The sequence below is a fragment of the Marmota monax genome, unplaced genomic scaffold (assembly GCF_021218885.2).
Source record: "Marmota monax isolate L192 unplaced genomic scaffold, Marmota_monax_Labrador192_F-V1.1 WCK01_AAM20220418_F8-fsc00076, whole genome shotgun sequence".
Lineage (NCBI taxonomy): Eukaryota > Metazoa > Chordata > Mammalia > Rodentia > Sciuridae > Marmota > Marmota monax.
In genome coordinates, this window is record NW_026692843.1 from 4,319,595 (window position 1) to 4,338,398 (window position 18,804).

The 18,804-nt window shown below is 50.0% G+C and overlaps 1 protein-coding gene across 2 annotated transcripts in view; it reads left to right on the forward strand.

Moving 5' to 3' along the window:
- Positions 1 to 18,804, forward strand: part of Dock1 (dedicator of cytokinesis 1) — a 446,698-nt gene that overhangs the window by 282,862 nt on the left and 145,032 nt on the right. For both annotated transcript variants that reach the window (XM_046448858.2, XM_046448859.2), the window contains exons 28-29: positions 277 to 378; positions 6,428 to 6,522. In XM_046448858.2, the coding sequence (XP_046304814.1) occupies positions 277 to 378; positions 6,428 to 6,522 (197 nt within the window). The remainder of the gene's footprint in view (positions 1 to 276; positions 379 to 6,427; positions 6,523 to 18,804) is intronic.

Below are 18,804 nucleotides of genomic sequence, written 5' to 3' on the forward strand. Positions count from 1 at the left end.
AGAAAAACATTTGAAGTTTGTTTTTCCAATCTGGACAACCACGTGTCAGGAGGCATTTAATGCAGTCAGGGAGAAAAAATATATATATATACTCCCCTTCCAAAAATCTCAAGGTTGAATGGACCAGTCCTGTGCTCTCATCCTTGGGCAAGACCTGGCAGGATGCAGGGCCCGGCAGCCCCCTTGCCTCTCCTGGATGGCTTAGATGCCACACTGACAGCAACTCTCCTGACCTTTGCTCTCTCCTCTCTGATTCTATCTTCTGATCATTTGCAGGGGAACTTCGTGGCGTGCATGACAGCTATTTTACGACAAATGGAAGATTATCATTATGCTCACCTGATCAAGACTTTCGGGAAGATGAGGACTGATGTTGTGGTGGGTGTCCTTTCTTCCACTATTACTTGCCTGTATGGGGTTGGTATTTCTATTTTACATAGATTTGTGCATAAGCATGTGCCTCTGAGTGATTGATGTATCACCAAAGCCTTGTTCCTCATAAGACCAGAGTCCTGACCTGCAGACTCCTGTCCACTGCCGACCTGGAGAACCCACCTCTTGTCTTCTTTGGTCCGTCCTTTCATGAGCTTTGGGTTGGCAGCTGGAGGTGTTTCCTGCGATGACTGTCATCTTGGCTGGTCAAAGCCTGACAGGCTTTCCAGTCTTAAGCTGCACACCATTGTTAATTAGCTCTAATCATGGATGCTCAACAACATTTCCCCAAATAACTCTCTAGTCACCCTCAGTGAAACTATGATGCAACTTAATTAGGAAAAGTATCATGGAGGGAGTTCATCGCGACGGAGCCATCTCCCCAGTGACCTGAAAGTCCATTGCCATATGGTGGATATCCTGCAAGAAGCTACAGCCAGTCCTGTTGGCAGAGCTCCCGATCAGACATCGACACGAGCTCCAGGACTCTCGGGGATCAGCTCCTATAGACTACCCACAGGTTCCTGCGCAGTACAGCAAACCTGCTGGGGTGTGCACAATGGGACTCGCTCTGTGTGACATCCACTGGGTAAAGGGATGGGAAGAGGAGAATGATTTTATGATTTTTTTCTCCAAGAATTTGTTCTGGGACAATTTTTTAAATTGTTGCCACAATAGGTAGGTAGATAGGTAGGTAGGTAGGTAGATAAAATTCTAAGTAGAATAAAAATGAACCTATCCCTCAACATCATAGCAATTTCCCTTACATAAAAATCGGGGTACAAGAAAGCATGCCTGTTTGCATGTATGTGTCTTTTGGTTTCCTTTGACTATTAATGAATAGTTTATAGTAGAGGCATATTCAAATATGGGATATATATCACATTTTATACTAGGATTCATGTTAAATCATGGTATATTGAAATCAGATTTTGTATTTACAGCTTGTAGTGCCATAATTGAATCTTAAATGTGTTCATATATCCTGCTTTGGTCAATGAAAAGAATAGTTATAACTTGAAGCTCAATGAATAATTTCTTAGATAAAATTCCAGGCTAAATAATAACAGTTTTCAGAATGAGAAGAATTACCCATCCTGCAAAGTAAAGATTCCAGTTAATAATTTGCGCATTAGCAGAACAGTCACGGTCAAAACCCACACATGCAGACTGTTAAAACCATCTCATCTGAACTCCTAAATGGTGCTACTGATATGGGGGTCTGTGAACTGTGAAAAGTGATAATGACCCACAGTGTTTAAAAATTGCTGTGATTGATGAATTCCAAGCTAGTGCCCTCTCTCCTTCCTCGAGCCGAGACTCAGATATTTACTCCATGTTGTGGTCCTAATTTCCCAAGGGACATTTTTTTCCTTTTGGCACAACCAGTCAGAAAATCAATTATTTGCAGACAATTTCATTTCCATTATAAAATGGAATTTGTGATTTGCATATCTCAAATTCATACTTCAGGGATAGAATCTGTTTCTATCCATTAACTATAGGTAGAGGGTGTTTGACTTTTTTTCTACCCTAAAAGACAAAAGAAAATTTTATGTGAACTAATTGGAAGGTATTTAGTGTTCCCACCTGAGACAGCCTCAGCCACCTTCTGGAGACTTCCTTCCTTCTGACAAGGGCTCCCCCATGTTGGCAAGTCCAGCCCTTCTTGCTGAGGTGAGTCGTTCCCACACACACCCATGGGTCATAGAGCTGTTGCTTTTACAGCCTCTCTGGTGGCCCTCTGATCCGAGGTAGTGGGAGGAGAGAGCACACAGGAAAGACTGACCTAGAAAGGAAAAGGAATGGACACAGTCCACGCAGACCTCCCTCCCAGGGGGGCCAGTCCTGTCCTCGAGGATCTGAGCCCCTGACAAGTCTTCAGACCCTGCAGCAGACACACCCATTGACCCACAGTACTGCCACCCTGTATCCAAGTCTCAGCACCAGGAACGGAAGCAGACAGCTTGCCCAAGGCCTGCGTCTCCAGGCAGAGGGATGAGGTCGACTCTGGACCTTCCAAGGGAGACTGTCACCTTGCCTCTTGTCACAGATCCCCAATACATGGCTCAGGAAAAACAACTTGCTTATTTGCACCCTCACCGAGGACTCTTCCATGACCACACGCCTGGAGGTTACTCCCACACCAACTGATTCTGTGACACCGTTCTCTGAGTTTCATGACTCAGTTCAATTCTGACACTGCCTGAAGCTAGTGCCAGACCCAGAGGTTTCAGGGTCAGTTTACGTCCACTTGGTGGTCCTGTCTACCATACTGCTGACCAAGTATCTGTAAGTCTGGGGCCGGTCACTGATGATTGGCCTTGTGTCTGCACAAGGTAGGATCATCGCAGGCACTGCCCAGTTCTTGTGGCTCATGGTCTATCACAGCCAAACAGAATCCTTCCCATTAACCAAAATTATCTTTGCTCTGAAAGGATGGTCCTGACCGTGGGGCAGATCAGAGTGAAGCAGGGGTCAGGCACCTTCTCTGCAAAAGGGACAGTGGTGGAGGCATTGGCACAGTGGGTGAGGGCACAGTGTGGGGGCAGTGCTGGGGAAAGGGGGTCCCTGGGAGCGCCCGAAGGGGTGGCGGCGGCAAGCCACAGCAGAACTCCTCCTAAGCAGCTTGAAGACCTTTGTCTTCTTTGCCTCCTTGTTTTTTGTTTTTAATTGCTGTTTCCCCACTGTTTCAGAATGACTGTAAAAGCGTGATTGTTTGAATGAACCTTTTATACTGAGATCACTGCAGCGTCACTGGCAGGGTTCTGTGTGCTCTTCCCCTGGTTCCTCTGACAGTGACGCCTTGCAAAACTGTGGTACAATGTGGCAACCAGGATTTTGATGTGGATGCGACCCCCTCACCCTACTCAGATCTCCCCAGCAACTCCTGTACTCTTTGCCTTAATGAGGTGGAACGATGTTTTCAAATATTCCAAAAAGCTGAGGGCACAGTGCAGCAAGAGCAGCTTCTCGTCACCTGAGTCCCTCCACTGCCAGCTCTGTACACAGTGTCGCTTCTGTGCATCCCCAAGAGTCTCTGTCCATACAACAAGTCCCCCGAGAACTGAGAGCTGTCAGGATGCTTCTCCCAAGGGGAGTGAGGGGCCTGCGGCAGTCACGCGGCTCTTAGGAAGAGACAGCTGTCCCTATCCCAGGGGACTCGGGCTTCCTCCGTCCTTCCCACGCTGACTGTGTTCACGAGGGGCTTCCTCAAGTCAGGATCCAGTGCAGACTCGTCTGTCTAGTTTGGTTGTGTCTCTTTATGCTCTTTCTCCTCCTTCTATAATAAACCCAGTAGCTTTGTTTTTCTTCTCTTCACGGTGCTACTTTTTGAGTTTTGAGCATGCCAAGCCCAGTCTTTGGAAGCCGACCCCATTCTGGATTTGTTGAGATCTGCCTTGTAATACCTTTCAACCAGCTTGTCTGGCTTTCTTCGCCACGTCCCAGTCTGTCCTGCAGACCGAAAGCTTTGCCTAAAATTCAAGCTCAATATTTTGGCAAGAGTGTTTAAGAGATGGTGTTGACTGATTCCTGTTACGTCCCTCAGGACACTGGGAGGACATGCTGAGGACCCACAGTGGCGAAGATACTTGGTTAAAAGAGCACCACCCCAATGTCCCCATTGCATGCACACATCTCCCCTTTGCGGTTATCAAAAAAATCTTTTGGATGGAACTGAAATCCACTAAAAGTCAACAGCTATCCTATTGCCAATAATCTTTCATCAGATTGGTTGAAAATATACTAATGCCCCTCGTCTATAACTATCACCCTTTGGCAGAGCAAATAGTCATTTCCTTGTTCTGAATATCAAGATGGTTTAGTCCAAGAGCACTGGGAAGCCATTGCAGAAGTGGCGTATTGCAGGATCAGGAGTGTGCTGGCACCTTGATCAGATCATAATTAAAAAGATCACTCTGAATGAAGTGCATGTCGAAGGGCCAAAGATGGACACAGGTAGATGGGCCCGCATCCCCCTGCCACAGTCCAGGTGTGAGAGGATGACTCTTCGGCAAAGCTTGTGTTTTAGAAATGGAGAGAAGCAGATGGCTTTAGGCTAAGAAGAATTTGCCTCTGAGATGCACTAATGATTATTGTTAGAGCTGCCCACTTATTATCTAGGACACCCAATGAATAATCAAACTGCAAAGTGCAACGGGAATAAATCAGGGTTTAAAGATGAACCTTTTACAGGACATCCCTTGTTGACTTGGGGACTTCAGGTTCACAGGCTGCTGAGCCTCACAGGCCTTCCTGGGCAGCTGCAGTTGCTTGGACCACCATGGCTAGTGAATTATGCAGAGCCACAAGGAAGCCTTGCAAAACCTCGTCTCCCACTCTCGGCAGCGTTCTGTTTGTTCAGCAAAGTCCCAAAATTTAACAGCTGAGCCATGCTAATGAAGTACGGGACTGTGTCTCCGAGAGAAGAAAAGGAGCTGGGAAAAGATGCTTCTCTTCCAGAATAATAAGAACCAGACCCTGCATCTCAATTATCAGGCTTCGAGGAGCGATCACAAGGAAGCCAGCAAATTCCTGCAAACGGAGGGGCGGCTGAGTTACAGCACTTAGCCAGCAGAACGTGCAACCTGGGCATCAGAATGGGGAAATCTTGACAAAGTGGGGAAGCTGCACGAAATGTGAATTTCAGTAATTTAACTGGGGAAAGAAGCCAGCTGTGCGTCAGGGGACACCTGGAGTGCTCCCACCCTGAGGTTTGGCGGTTGCAGGCCCCACAGGCAGAGTTTGGAACCCATCTGCACTGACTTTCCCTCCTGGCCTAGAGGTCTCCCTTGACAGGGGGTGGCCACTGTCGTTCCCTGAGTCTTATTCATGGTTGGGTGCACCAAAGCCCTCCACAACATAGACGTGACTTGCAGGAACCTGGCATGGCTATACAGGTGGCAGAGAAAGTAGGTGAACTTTGGACATCGCCTGATTGTCCTCCTCACATTTGGCTTGTGAGCCTTTGCAAGTGATGCCGGTTAAGAACTTTGTTACTTTATTGGCTGCTTAGATTCCATTCACCACCTTGGCCTTCACAGCCAGTGCACCTAATTATGATTCAATAGATTAAATAAATGAGGAATATCCACTCATTTGGTGTTCTCTGACCATGGCCTCATTTCTCTAAGTCAACTCACCAGTGCCTTCCCGTTCCACCTGCAGGCCCTGAGCACACACGGGGCTCCTGGAGGTGTGGTCTTTTCGGGATAACCCTTGCCGTGTTCAGGTTAGAGCAGAATAAGTGTCAAGCCCTCAGGTTAGGAAATCATCCTTCCAAGAGGCACAGGGGAGCGGGGTACCCCTTCCCATCACTGCGAACCCTCTTACCAGCCTTGATCCCTGCTGACCCTGTGGTCAGCCTGGGAAGGACAGAAAACCCTCTGTGAGACACAGAGGCATGGCTGATGGCTCAGTGGGGTGGCACTGCTGTGTGGAAGGGTTTGGCAAAGAGGCCACATGCTCCAGTGGTGTGCAGCAGGATGACTGTGTGCAGGTGGCCAGGACATGCCTTGTATTTTTAAATGGCGTCAGGAGGAGGGAGGGATAATAATATGCCTTATTTGACCTAATGGGTGTTGTTCCTTTTGAAAAATGGATTTTGAGTAAATAAGGAAAAGGTACAACCAGCCGATTACGTTTGGAAAAAAAAAAAAAAAACAAACCTGTTCTCCTGTAAGCAGAAAGGGCAAGGATGAGTATTTGTAAACTCTGGGGGATCCCAATCTACTGGTTTTGACTCTGAGAGAGACGTACCCAGAGACCCTTTCAAAATACATCCTGGAGCCTGCAGCTCGGTCAGGAGGACCCCAGATACACAGAAAGACAGAGCTGCTATGCCACTCCCACAATGTACGTCCTCATTGGTTTTCAGAATGCTTTCGTTCAGCTAAAAATAAGAACCTTCTGTAATCTCACCACGCATGCCTTCATGGGCGTTGACGTCCCCCTCTTCCTGGGGGCTGTTCCAACCGTGTGTTTTCTGTTTCAGGATTTTCTGATGGAAACCTTCATCATGTTTAAGAACCTCATTGGGAAGAACGTGTACCCCTTCGACTGGGTGATAATGAACATGATGCAGAACAAGTAAGTACCCGGGAAGGGCCCACGCCCACTCGTCCCGTGGGAGCGGAGTGCTACTAGGGGCGAAGGTGGCTTTTGTACAAAGTGCCTCCCCTCCTGTGATGCGGGTAGCATTGGGGATGGGGAAGTGGAAGTTGGTGACTTCTGCGTGTCCACAGGGAGCTCTGGCACTAGGAAGCGGGACTTTGTCCCTTGGAGAAACACAGCCTGAGTTGCTCTCTTAGCCCCCGTCACAGGCAGAGACGTGCTCCGGGCCATGACTTCTCCGTCTCATTTCAACCATATGTTTTTCTTAGCCAAAGTGAGTCTCAGCTGTACGCTCAGCTTTTGAAAGGACTTATATTTCACATATTTCAGATTTAAAAAAAGAAAAACCTCATGAGCATTTTCTCCATGAAATATTAAACTTGTGCCTTGCTTATCATCTTCCTATAAAGGCTGTTGGTGAATATTCTAGCACTTTGGGTTTTATAATTTCTGTAAGTACTAATGGTAATCGTAGAGCTCTCAACTGCATGGGATTTGGGAGGGAGATTTCTCTCGGCCTCTTTCTTCTTATTGCATTTTTTGTGAGGAGAATTGTTGGCTCACATGCAGTTGTAAGAGATGGGACAGAGAGATCCGTGGATGCCGCACCCACCTCTCTTCTGTGTGACACTTTGCAGGACCGTAGTATTGCACGTGACCAGGGACTGGACCCTGGCTCCTTCACTCATGTGTACCCCTTAGTGCTGTGTTGAGTTCTATAGATTCTACCCCGTGTGTGTTCTTGAATCTGCTCCCAGCCAAAGTGCCGTGTGCATGCCTGCCCCGACAAATGCCGCTCTTCCTGCCCCTTTATCAGCACATTTCCCTCTCCCTTCCAGCAACCCTATAAATGCGGTTATCTGTATATGCTCTTTTTGATTGGCTTTTTTCACTCTTTAATTTCCCAGAGTCCCATTTAGGCTGCTGCATGTGTCTGTATTTTATTACTTTTCATGGCTGAGGAATACTTCATGGTATGAGCAGACCTCGGTTTGTTTAACCATGTTCCTGGTAGACACCTGGCTAGTTGCCATCTTGGTGCTTCTGAATAAAGCTACTACAAGCGTCCATTGCATAGGCTCCTGAATGAACACAAGTCTTCATTTCTGTGTGACACAGACGCCCAGGAGGGCAGTGTTAGCTCGTGTGGCAATTGCACGTGAGAGTTCATGAGAAACTGCCAAAGCATGCCGTACCGTTCTCTGTCCCCAGACGCCGAGTAGGAGAGGTCCAGTGTCTCCACAGCCAAGCTGTAGGACCGTGCTGGCCCACTTTTGGTCACTATAACCAAAATACCTGGAAGGAACAACTTAGAGGAGATGAAGTTCATTTTGGCTCGCGGTTTCATAGGATTGGTGCGTGGTTGACCAACCCCATGCTCTGGGCCCACGGGGAACAGAACATCATGGCAGAAGGTTAGAGTGGAAGACGGCTGCTCCACTCATGGTAACCAAGAAGCAGAGAAACAAAGAGAGGAGAGCCAGGGACAAGATATCATCCCCAAGGGCACGCCCCCAGTAACATCCTTCCTCCAGCTATGCCCCCCCTGACTATGGTTACCACCCAGTAATCCAGTCAAGTTATCAACCCATCAAATGGATTAATATCTGATTAGGTCTCAGCTTTCGATCTGATCATCCTTCCTTTGAACATTCCAGTGTTGCCTAGTACATGAGCTTTATGGGGGACACCTCATATCCGCACTGTAACAGGAATTGACACCATTTTTAATTTTAGCCATTCTGGTAGGTCGGTCGTGATTTTCCTTACTAGGTTAGTTTGCATTTCCCTGATGGCTCTGCCTCTTTTTGATGGCTTTTGCCCCCTCATGGGCAAGTCCTGAGCAGCAGCAATCTTTCGCTTGGCTTCTCCTGGTCATTGCTCCTTTTTGTGACAAAGGGCACAGAATTGGCCTTGTTTTCCGTGAGCCGCAGGGTTGTGAGCTGGTCCCTATGGGGCTATGCAGGAAGCAGTGCTGGGCGGCTCAGGTCAGATGCTGCTGGGATGTGATCTCCTTTCCCGAGAAGACTGCAGTTGGGACACCGGATCTGGACCCAGCAGGGCTGGCTTTGCGAGAGACACAGCCCTGGCTTGGGGCTCAGAGCAGGGTCCTGACCTCTGCTTCTGCCTCTCTCCTGCTGCGCAGGTTTTGATCATGCAGCTGGATCTCTCTTGATGGTTGAATGTTCATCTAGATAATGAGGGACTTAAATCACTAGTGTTTTCTCCTTTTTTTTTCCTCTGTTAGGATTTACTTTTGTGATTGACAATTAAGAATTACTCCAAAGAGCTACAGAAGTGTTTTTAATGAACTTCGTTTTCACACCACAAAAACAAACAAATCAGCGAGAATAACCAAAAAACAAAACAAACAACAAAAAACCACCAGTAGGGAAATGCAAATCTCACTATGTCCATGAGATGCTTAGGACTTTGTCCTCTGACTCTCCATGGGGACATTGTCCCTAGGTGGCTCTGGTAGACTGGCCATGACCTGGTGCTCAGGATGTGGATTCCACACCCCTGGGTGCTCTCTGCTGCAGCAAAGCTCACATGTGAGTGGCTCCCCAAAGCTGTACTTCACGGTACCCTAACTTTCAGGGTTCCCAAGTGAGCTGTTATCCTCTTTAGAACACAAAGTCTATTGATTATTAATTTTTACAGTATTTGTTGATGACTAAGAGCCTGTTTTCACTGTCTGGTTCCCTCTTCCTGCTGTGCACCCCCTGCCTCCAGCCTGAGCCCCTTGAGGCTGCCCAGAGCTGTGTGATTATCACCCAGGTGGTCACAGTACTCTGGTCCAGGAATCCTTCCTGTCTGGCTTCTCCTGGGATGTGCTGATTCTTTGGGGGACCATATTCCTTGGAATCCAGCAGCGTCTCCACTGCAGCTTCCTGTGGTCCAGTGATGTGTGGGTGTCCACACGGGCGCGTGTGCCTGTGTCTGTGCACGGGGGCTGTGGTTGCAAGTAAAGGCACTTGTGTTTGTAGTGATTCCAACCCCTAGAAGCTCACACAGACCCACCTTCTGCACCCAGCACTGCACATGTCCCCAGGCCACTGTGAGCTACAGAAGAGACAGCTGAGAAGGAGGCATTTTGGACACAACTGCAGAAGCAGCACTGGCCAGCGCACCTTTTATCCCACATTCTACGACCCACAAATGCTGCCCCTTCTGTGGAGTAGACAGCATTCATTTTCAGAAGCCAAATCAGTTGGGTTTTGGAGAAGGTCATTTCCACCACGGGGCCAAACACCACTCCCTGGGTCAGTGACCCTGAAGTCTCTGACGCCTTGGCTTGAACACTAGCTTCTCGAGGAAGGGTCTATTCCATTTTCACGAGATGCGTCCACTCTTTGTGGAGTGCTGCACACTTGGTTCTGGGACTAAGAGGGACTGTGTGTGGCTTTCTCTCCACGCACTAGGCCTGACATGGGGACTCCCCGTGCAGTAGTGTCCTTGGCCCCTTCAGTCGCCCTCCAGCACAGCCTGCTTTGCTCCTGGGGAAACCGAGGCAGGGGTTTGTAACATACCGAAGGACAGGAGCTGCAGTGGCCAGGCTGGTGTTTCAGTCCTGCCGCAGAGCCGAGCCTAAACCCCTTGCCCCCGGCCCTCCATCTTGTGCCTCCTGTTTCCCCAGGAAAGTGTGGAGGGGCTTTTACTCTAGTGTTCTTACAAGATAACTTTTCTGCAAGACGCATCCTCTCCCCGAGGGAATGTTGAGCACAGAAGCCGATACTGCTGCTCCTCCTCCTTTTCCAGCCGAAGCCTGAGCTTTTGGGGAGGATGCCCCCCCACTAATGTGCTCCCTGCCCATCCTCGGGGCACATGAAAGGACAGGATCTCCCCAACGCCAGGATAAAACCGGCTCCCTGTGGACAGGACGTAGGCCCCACCCAGCATGTTCTCGTGCCCTTCCTGTTGGCCTTGCTCTTGGCCTGCGACTTCATAGGTCAGCATCTCGCCCCCTGCCAGGCTTGTGCGCTTCCCTCCTCCTGGCATGCTTCAGAGACCGCCTCGCCTCCGTAGGATAAGCTGTGACTCCCGGAAGCTTCTGGAGTCTGCATTTAAGTTTTAATGGCACAGCTGGACATGTAGTTTTACCACCCACGGCTGAGAAATGGAGAAAATCCGCCTCTATGGTCCCTTAAATATTTGTGTGCTTGTTCAGCTTTGTCTCTGTGACCTACATCCCTCATACCCGGACTTGTAAAAGGTAATTAAAGACAGCAGGCATTAGAGTTGGTGCGGCGACTTGTAAATCAAGAATCAAAGCCTTAAGACTGGACGGATGTCCCAAAGGACTCTCACCGCCTGCTTGCCGTGTTGAAGAGAATGACTGATTGGCAGTGGCCTGACATTATAGCTCGGTGCTAGAATGGTGGGGCCAGGTGGCAGGATGACGTTTGAGGTAAGCACAGTTCAGACATCGTCGAAGCCTGCTTGTGTGCACGCGTCCAGTGCGCGTCATGATTGTGCCAGCGGGGCCCCAGTGTTGACCTCCCTTGAACAGCTCAGGTGTGTTGGAACCACAGACCTGCCCAGCCAGCGGCCGAGGGCTGGTGTCTGTCCTGGGTCTCCTGTCAGCAGCCTGTTCCAGACGTATGTTTGCAGGAGTGGGGCGTGTGTGTGTGTGTGTGTGTGTGTGTGCGTGGTCCAGCAGCCTTGTTCTGCTGTGCCAGAATTCTCAGCTGCTAACAGATAGGTGGCCACTTGGTTGAGTGTTCATGTCGCTTGAGGTCTTGGCCCTTGGCTTCACCCCAGCAGGTTACTGTACACCAGTGATGCCCCCTACAATTGTGAGCCTCTGCATGAGCTGAAGCACACGAGTCTGCGGGTTCCCTGGACTCCCTTTCACCTCCCCGAAAGCACTTGTTATTAACTGCTCTAATTTCACCTGAGAACGGCATTCCTGCTGAGCAGTGGTGGGAAGGGTCTTGCCGAGTGTCACTTTCAGATTCTTTGAATCTGGCTTGTTCACATCGACTGCATAGCAGGTAACGGACCCTTTCCCCTTCTGTCCACTATTTGGACTTGCATAAAATCCACCTACCCCAGCCTGAGTTCTCCGTAGGCTTGTGGACACCAAGCCCTCCTCTCAAGATGAGAACGAGCGAAATCAATGGTTTTACTCCTCAGAGCTGATGCTGTTCGTGACCAGGGCCCTCTCTGTGGTTGGCATAGGTTTTGCCCTTGACTGACTGTGTCTTCCATGTTGGGCTGGGGCCTGAATGACCAAGTTCATCATTTGTGGCTTATTCCTGCACATTTCCATTGAAGACAAAGTAGGTTTTGCACGTAAGGATTCGCAGATCCTGACTATGGAAGAGAACATGTAAAATCCTAGAGAAAACTTGGGGGTTTTCTAGAAGCCAGAGCACTTGAAGCTGAGTGGAAGAGAGAGAGCATAAGGGGGACTTGGGCTGTTCAAGACTCACCGATGGCCGCTTCTCTGGGGATGCTGACCCTTGGTGAGTCCTGACAAGTGAGACGCTGAGCAGGAGAGGACCACTGGGAGGGGTCAGTGGGAGTCAGAATGCTGCCCACAGGAAGGAAAGAGCACTGTCTCCATTCTGACTGACATGCTGCGTCCCCGGCCCGCGATGGCGGAGCCGTGGTGGGTTGTCACTGGCCCTGTCTGGAGGATAACTGAGCATGTGGAGGGGGTGCTGATGGCCTGCTCCAGGGGCTTGTCAGGGTGGTGACCATTAGGCCTCTGGAAACCTGCAGTCGGATCTGTAGTCTGGTGTCGCTGTGTCCAGAATCAGCCGACTTCCTGCTGCCCTTTCACACCCAGGACTCCCGTCCCCACCTGGAGTTCATGAGGCTTGCGGGTCATGCCCTTGTGCATTTTCTGTGTCCCTGTTGGCCCTTTCTCCTGTCGTGGCCACGTGGCCACCATCCCAGAGCACCTGGCACAGAGCTAGCCATTGACTCACAGAAGCCCCTTCCAAGCTTGGGACCCCAGTGCATGGGGACCTGCCTCCCTCCTCTGTGGCCTCCCTGCCCCCTGCCTCTTGTGATTTCCCTGCCGAATGCCTGCGATCAATACCGACACATGACACCTCAGGAGGTGAACTTCCCATCCATATTTCTGTAACTTAGTGGTTTCTCCCCTTTTAAATAGAATACGTTTCCCACTCATAAGAAATGCCCATCAGGTGGTCAGAGTCCAGAATGTGAGCTCACTGATCTTTCTGCCAAAGTCAACTTGGCATATAGCCAGGAGAGAAGAGGCCATGAGACTAGAAAGGAAGTTGGCTTGGGACACCAGGTTTCCCAGGAGTCGATCGGGTTCCTGCTCAGAAAGTGAATTGCTGTTCCGTTTCACACCTGTGCAGCACTGGGCCCAGGGCTGGGGAAGGGAGAGAGAGGGCTGTGGGTTCCTGGGTGCAGGACCTGCTGCAGTGGCCATGGGGACAGCCTGAGGATGGCTGGGCAGGAAGGATGCTGTGTTTTGTTTCCCACTCAGCCTCCTTCAGAGGACACTCTGTCCCCTGTGAAGTGCACATGCTGAACAGCCTTCACATGGCTTGAAAGTATGGTGACAAAGCCTGTGGGGCTCTGGGGACCCTGGGATCATAACGTCACAGCACCCTCCCCATTTCTTTGAAGCCTGGGGTTTAGCTGATGTTGTTCCTTTTAATTTAATTAGTTGATTGGTTTACTATCGGTCTGCACCTCCGACAGCTTGTCGATTTTAACCTCACCTGAGAATCAGGTCTTCCTTTGAAAGGACAGCGGCTGTTGACATCCGCACGGTGACAGCACCACAGCCAAGGACCAAAAGGAAAAAATCTATATTTTGTTTCTCAGTGAAGAAATGGGGATTCAAGTTCCGTATACTGAAAGCTTTCTGGGGTGAGAATTTCCCTGGAGCCCGGCAGGCTTGGGCCTCATGCCTTTGAACCTTCCTCCTGCCAAGGAAACGTGACCCCAGCAGAGTCAGTGCGCAGCTCGGGGCCCTCAGGCAGAGCGCCTCCTCCGAGGTGGGCGGATGCAGGTGCAGCTGAGACCTTCCTGGTCCCCAGAGCAGCTCGTGGGACTTCCTCTGAGGTCCGGGGGCCGTCGTGACGCACTAGGGGCTCAGACATGGCTCGGATCCAAGGCGGGTGTGGCCTGGCCGTCAGGGGGAGGCCCCACACTCGCCGCTGTTGCTGTGGCGCTGTTCCGTTTTCACCCCAGGATGCTCTTGGGGAGCGAGGATGTCGGCAGTCCCCCCCCACACCCCCACGCGGCACGGCAGGGCCCGCCAGCCCCACGTGCTTCCCCTGCACATCTGCTTTCCGCGACAGCTAGCCTGTGGCATGCGTGCCTCTGCTCTGCGTTGGCAAATTAAAACAAATAATTTCCCGATTATACCTGGTTTTTATAACCAATTTATTTCACGTAGCCTAGATACGTTACATGGTGCATTTGATCCGGAATGCCTCTTTATTTAATCCCGAGATGAGGAATCAAAGTACTCTCAAAGGAATGGCAGTGGTGAAGAGCTCTCAGCCAGGGCTCTTATTTAGGGATGCTCACTTCAGAGGGCAGGTTTTAAAGGGCCCGTCTGTTTCACAATTCTGACTGTGCACGCCTCGCTGTGCGCTCCTGGCTGCTGTGGCTCCTGCCGTTCTGCTGGCACCCAGTGCTGGAGAATGCACTTCACAAGGGCTGAATCCAAGTGCCTTCTCACACTTGTGCATGAAAAATCTCTCACCTGAAAGCAACATGGCAGAGACACACCTCATGTGGTCCTCCTCCAGGTCCTCAGCTTCTCCCATTCTAAATTTTTGCCCCCACTACAACTGTGCAGCCTGCACAGCTGAAGGCCCCTAGCGTAGGCTTTTGTTTGAAGTCAAGACTGGGAAGAGGGGTCAGTTCACTGAGGCTGGCTAGGTTGTCCAGAGGTGTCCTGGGTGTCTTTGGAGACTCAACCAGAGGCGATTTTGCCCCCTAGAGGACAGTTGCTCCATATGGGGGAAGAAGGGCTGTTGGCATCTCCTGAGTGGTACCCAGCGATGCTGCAGTCAGTGCCTGCTGCAAAAATATCACTGGGCCTGAAGTGTCACCTGTGTCTCATTTTATAGATGAAAATAGTCTCTGGGAGACCAAGTAACCCATCAAAATATATGACTCACTGTCATGGCTCCCTTTTATCGCCCCATTTCTCAGCCACCCTTCTCTGCCATTGACCCCAGCAAAACCAGCACTCTTTAGAATAAATGACAGCAGCCATCCGCTGGAGAAGGCAGCACTGACCTTCACTTACTAGGAGGGTGCTGAGCATTGGAGGTGGCTTTTCTCAAACTCCCTGCCTAGAGCAGTTCCCTGATGGCATGGCTCAAGGTGGTGGACTGATGGGTGTTGGGAGTCGCACGATGGACGTTGGAGTCACACCGACATGAATTTAGATGCCAGGGCTTCCCCCACTAGTTCCTGGCGTAGAAGACATGTGCAGAAATGTCTGTCTCTTCTGGGGTCTTGGGTTCCTGTCCACATGCCTGCTTCTGCAGAGTACCAGCTCCCCACCTCCATTTCTCTCAGTCTCCGGCCACCTTAAATGGTGCGGGAGCGCTGGCCCTGGAAGCAGCTTGTCTGTGCCAACTCCGGCCCCACCTCCTCCTGGCTTGGCTGTGTTTGGCAGTCTCACCCCTAGCTGGAGCTTCTCGCCGTGAGTTGAAGACAGAAGAGAAGCTTCCTGGGATGTCACGGGGGTGGACAAGGGGGCGCCCTTGAACGCTCTGCCCAGAGCCTGGCCTGGAGTGGCCAACAAGCTGTGACTGGCCACTTCTGCTCCTATGGAGATAATATTATGTCATTGTTTCTCCACGTCCGAGAAGTCTGGTGGTGACTGGAAGCAGGACATTTCCTCGGTGATTCGGAGCACTTCATGCTGGGTTGAAAAAGTATATTATAAAATATGATTTTTTTTGTTTTCACAAATTCACTCACTTCTTACAGCTTTTTTACACATATCCAGGTTACAGTTTAGCTTGAGGTGCAGATGATCACGTCACCAGCTTTGCCCTCTACCTTTGGGGAAATCGCCTTTGGAACTGTCCTATGGGGCAGGGCTGGGGTTAAGGAAAGGGCAGGGGTGCAGAGGCTGTCTCTGTTCAAAACCACCTGTTCACAGATTGTGTGGTCCTGTCTCCCTCAGCATCGCCGAGCATCCGAGCCACAGGCCCCAGGGATGATGCAGGGTCTGAGACGTAGGGGGGACATGAGTTGCCTGGGCATGAGAGCCACAGATCAGACTCTAGAGCCAAGTGCTCTGGACCCCAGGCTGAGGCCAGAATGTGAGATGCCAGCAGCAGCCTGGGAAGGACCACGGAAGCAGAAGGGAGAGGGGCTGGGCATACACAGGCCCCCAGTGAGTGCTGCTCCTGGGGTCATGGCAGTGGGGACAGCACTCAATTTTAGTGTCACTGTCTACAGAGCTGTCCTCCTTCCTCCCTCCTGCCCTCCTCTTCTTAGGGGGGCACAGGGGTGTGTACTCACTAGGTCTGTGCGGCTTCATTACCACACATGCTGCCATCTTCCTTCCCAAAGTGGTTTCTTACACTTTTATTTATGTGCACGCCTGTGTGCACGTGCACAGATCATGCCCCAGCTGCTGCATGGTCTCAGCAGTACACCTGGTGGTGTGTGTGTGTTTGCACCGAGCTCACGTGCCCCTCAGCTCTCATTGCCTTGATCACCTATTCCTTTATTTGTGAGAAACCGTGACTCCTGTTGTTGGTGCCCTTTTCTCCTCTGGATTCTCTTGTCTCTTGCTCTGTGCTGCGCCTCTGTTCCTGGTGAGAGCCTGGGCGGGGCCTGTTTGCTGCAGATGCCCCCTGCTCAGTCGCTGCTCTTTTGGTCTCCATGGGAAGTGCTGCTTTTGTTGGGTGACATTTAAAACTCCTCTTGAAGGCTTGCACGAGGAAGCTGAAGGGACTCGCCTGCTGGGGACCGTCCAGGTAGCAGGATGACTGTCCTTCAGTGGGGCGTCCCTGTGAGATGCAGTTTTTACTAGGAGCCAAACATGGACCTGTCCTTATCCATATACTGCTACTTCCTAGACACAAGGTCATAAATAAAGTTGCATAATAAATTGTCTCCATCTTCAGGACAACCTGATAGTAGTATACCTAAACTGTAAAAATTTACATATGTAATGCATTTTCAGATTAAGAAGTTATAATAAGAATAATTAAGAATTTATAATTAAGATATAATTAGTAATTATATCTGCCGCAGTCTGTCTGGGCACAAATCATGAGCCACTGAAGCAGGAACAAACTTTATTTCTGAACTCCACCAGCACACTCCACACACGCTCCCCGGGAACTCTCCCGAACACCACGCAGCTCCTCCAGGAACCACCAACCGGAAATCCCTCCTCCGGCACTTCCCCAACCAATGGGAACTCTCCGGGAATCCCCACAAGAACTCCAAAGTAGCAGGCTGAGGCGGACAGCAGGGGTCTAATGTACACAGCTTAACATAACCATTATCATCTCAATGGCTTGCTGGCATCACCTCTCAACCACTCCGTTCTGGCAAAAATGCCATGCGTCATTCGGACTTGGCTATGGCTCTCAGCAATATCTAATTATATATAATTAATATATAAAATATAGTAATAATAAAGAATAATTAAGAAGTTATAATAATATTTAATTTAATTTCCTCCTAGAATCAAAGTGTTGACAGGATTGTGACATCTCTGGTTTTATTTGTACAAGACCCTTTCGTGTGGCACCCCTATGTTTGACATGGAATTCTGTACCTCTGGGTGTAGCTCTGAGACACCGTGTGGGGGAAACCTCTCCTGATCACCTTAGAGGCTGCACAGTTCACTGAAACCTTGCCTAGCACATAGTAGGCATTCACAAACAGTGTGTGTTGAACTGTCTGGCTGAAAGAATGAATATCAGTAGGGAATGGTCGCTATCACAATGTCAGCTGATCAAAAACATGGAGTACTTTCAAAGCAGATCCTTTTCAGGAATGAAATGCAGTTACCCTTTTTTAATATTGGGGTCTGCAAAGAACTAATCCCTGTTGTCAGTACACAGTGAGCAGGGAAACCTCTTACGCTCTTGAAGATCTAGAGCTAGTGCATTTCCTTAATTGAAATTTGTCCTGAATTTCCCACAGAAGCCTGCGAGGGAGATCTGTGTTCGCTCGCCCAGGCCAGCGGCGGGGAGCTGCTGTCTCCTGGAGCTTGCTGTCGGTGGTTAACCTTTCCATTGAGACTTCAGAGAAGGGTTTTTACTTAATATTGTACCTGTCAAATTCCCAGAGCTGCAAGTAAATTGAAGATACAAATTATGTTGTACAGTGAAATATTTTGTGTTATTCCACAGTTTGGTTGATTTAGGAAGAAAATGAACTCTGACAGCTTGATCTTTTCAGTTCAGTGGATTCTAATGGTCCAAAACAGAAACCCTACACCACACGACTCCTCTTGCCTTGTCTATCAGACATGCTGCCAGAGCGGTTCACGCTGCAGACCCGGGGTCCTCCGACTCCGCCTATAGATGCACAGGCTCTCGGGAAGAGTTAGAGGGTGCTAACTGTTAATGTCTTACGTATAAATATTAACCGTCCCCATAAGGGGCGAGAGCTCTCCCTGTCTGGCCACATGAGTTGCTGCTTAGCACCTGCCACTTATCTCAGCATGCAATCTATTTTTCATGGGCAGAGAAGACGGATTTTTCCAGTTTGATTTGCTGCCTCCGCCTCCGTGCCGTTGAGCTGCTTGGGATGCAGAGGTTTGGAAGAGAAGAGTAGAGAAGCCCTCTTTTTCTCTTCTTTTCCATGATTACTCCCAACAGCCACACCTTTGCTTCTGATTCTGTGTTCGGGGGAGAACACTGAATGTTCCTGCAAGAGCTAGAGGATCCTAAGTTACCAACTTGGACTCACAGCTGGGATGCAACAGGGTGGACGTGGGCTTAGGAAAGGTGGGGGAGTGTTTTGCAGGCCTGAGCTCCTTGGTGGAGACTGAACCATAAATAGCTCCCACTTTGGGTTTGTTTCTCAGGGTCTTTGGTCCTGCAATCTGTTACCATTCTTCCTTTTCCTTAGGAGGAGGCTGGGCACTGGGGCAGCTCTGGCAGGTGGCAGCTTCTGCACTTTCTTGAAGCACCCCCCACCCCCCTGCAAACCCTTCCCTGCTGACCTAGAGCTGGCTCTTTGCTGCATTCCCCAGAGTCTCAGGGGACAGGGGTGAGGAATCTGATTTGCTTCTTCAGACGCAATGTTACTGTTTGACCAAGT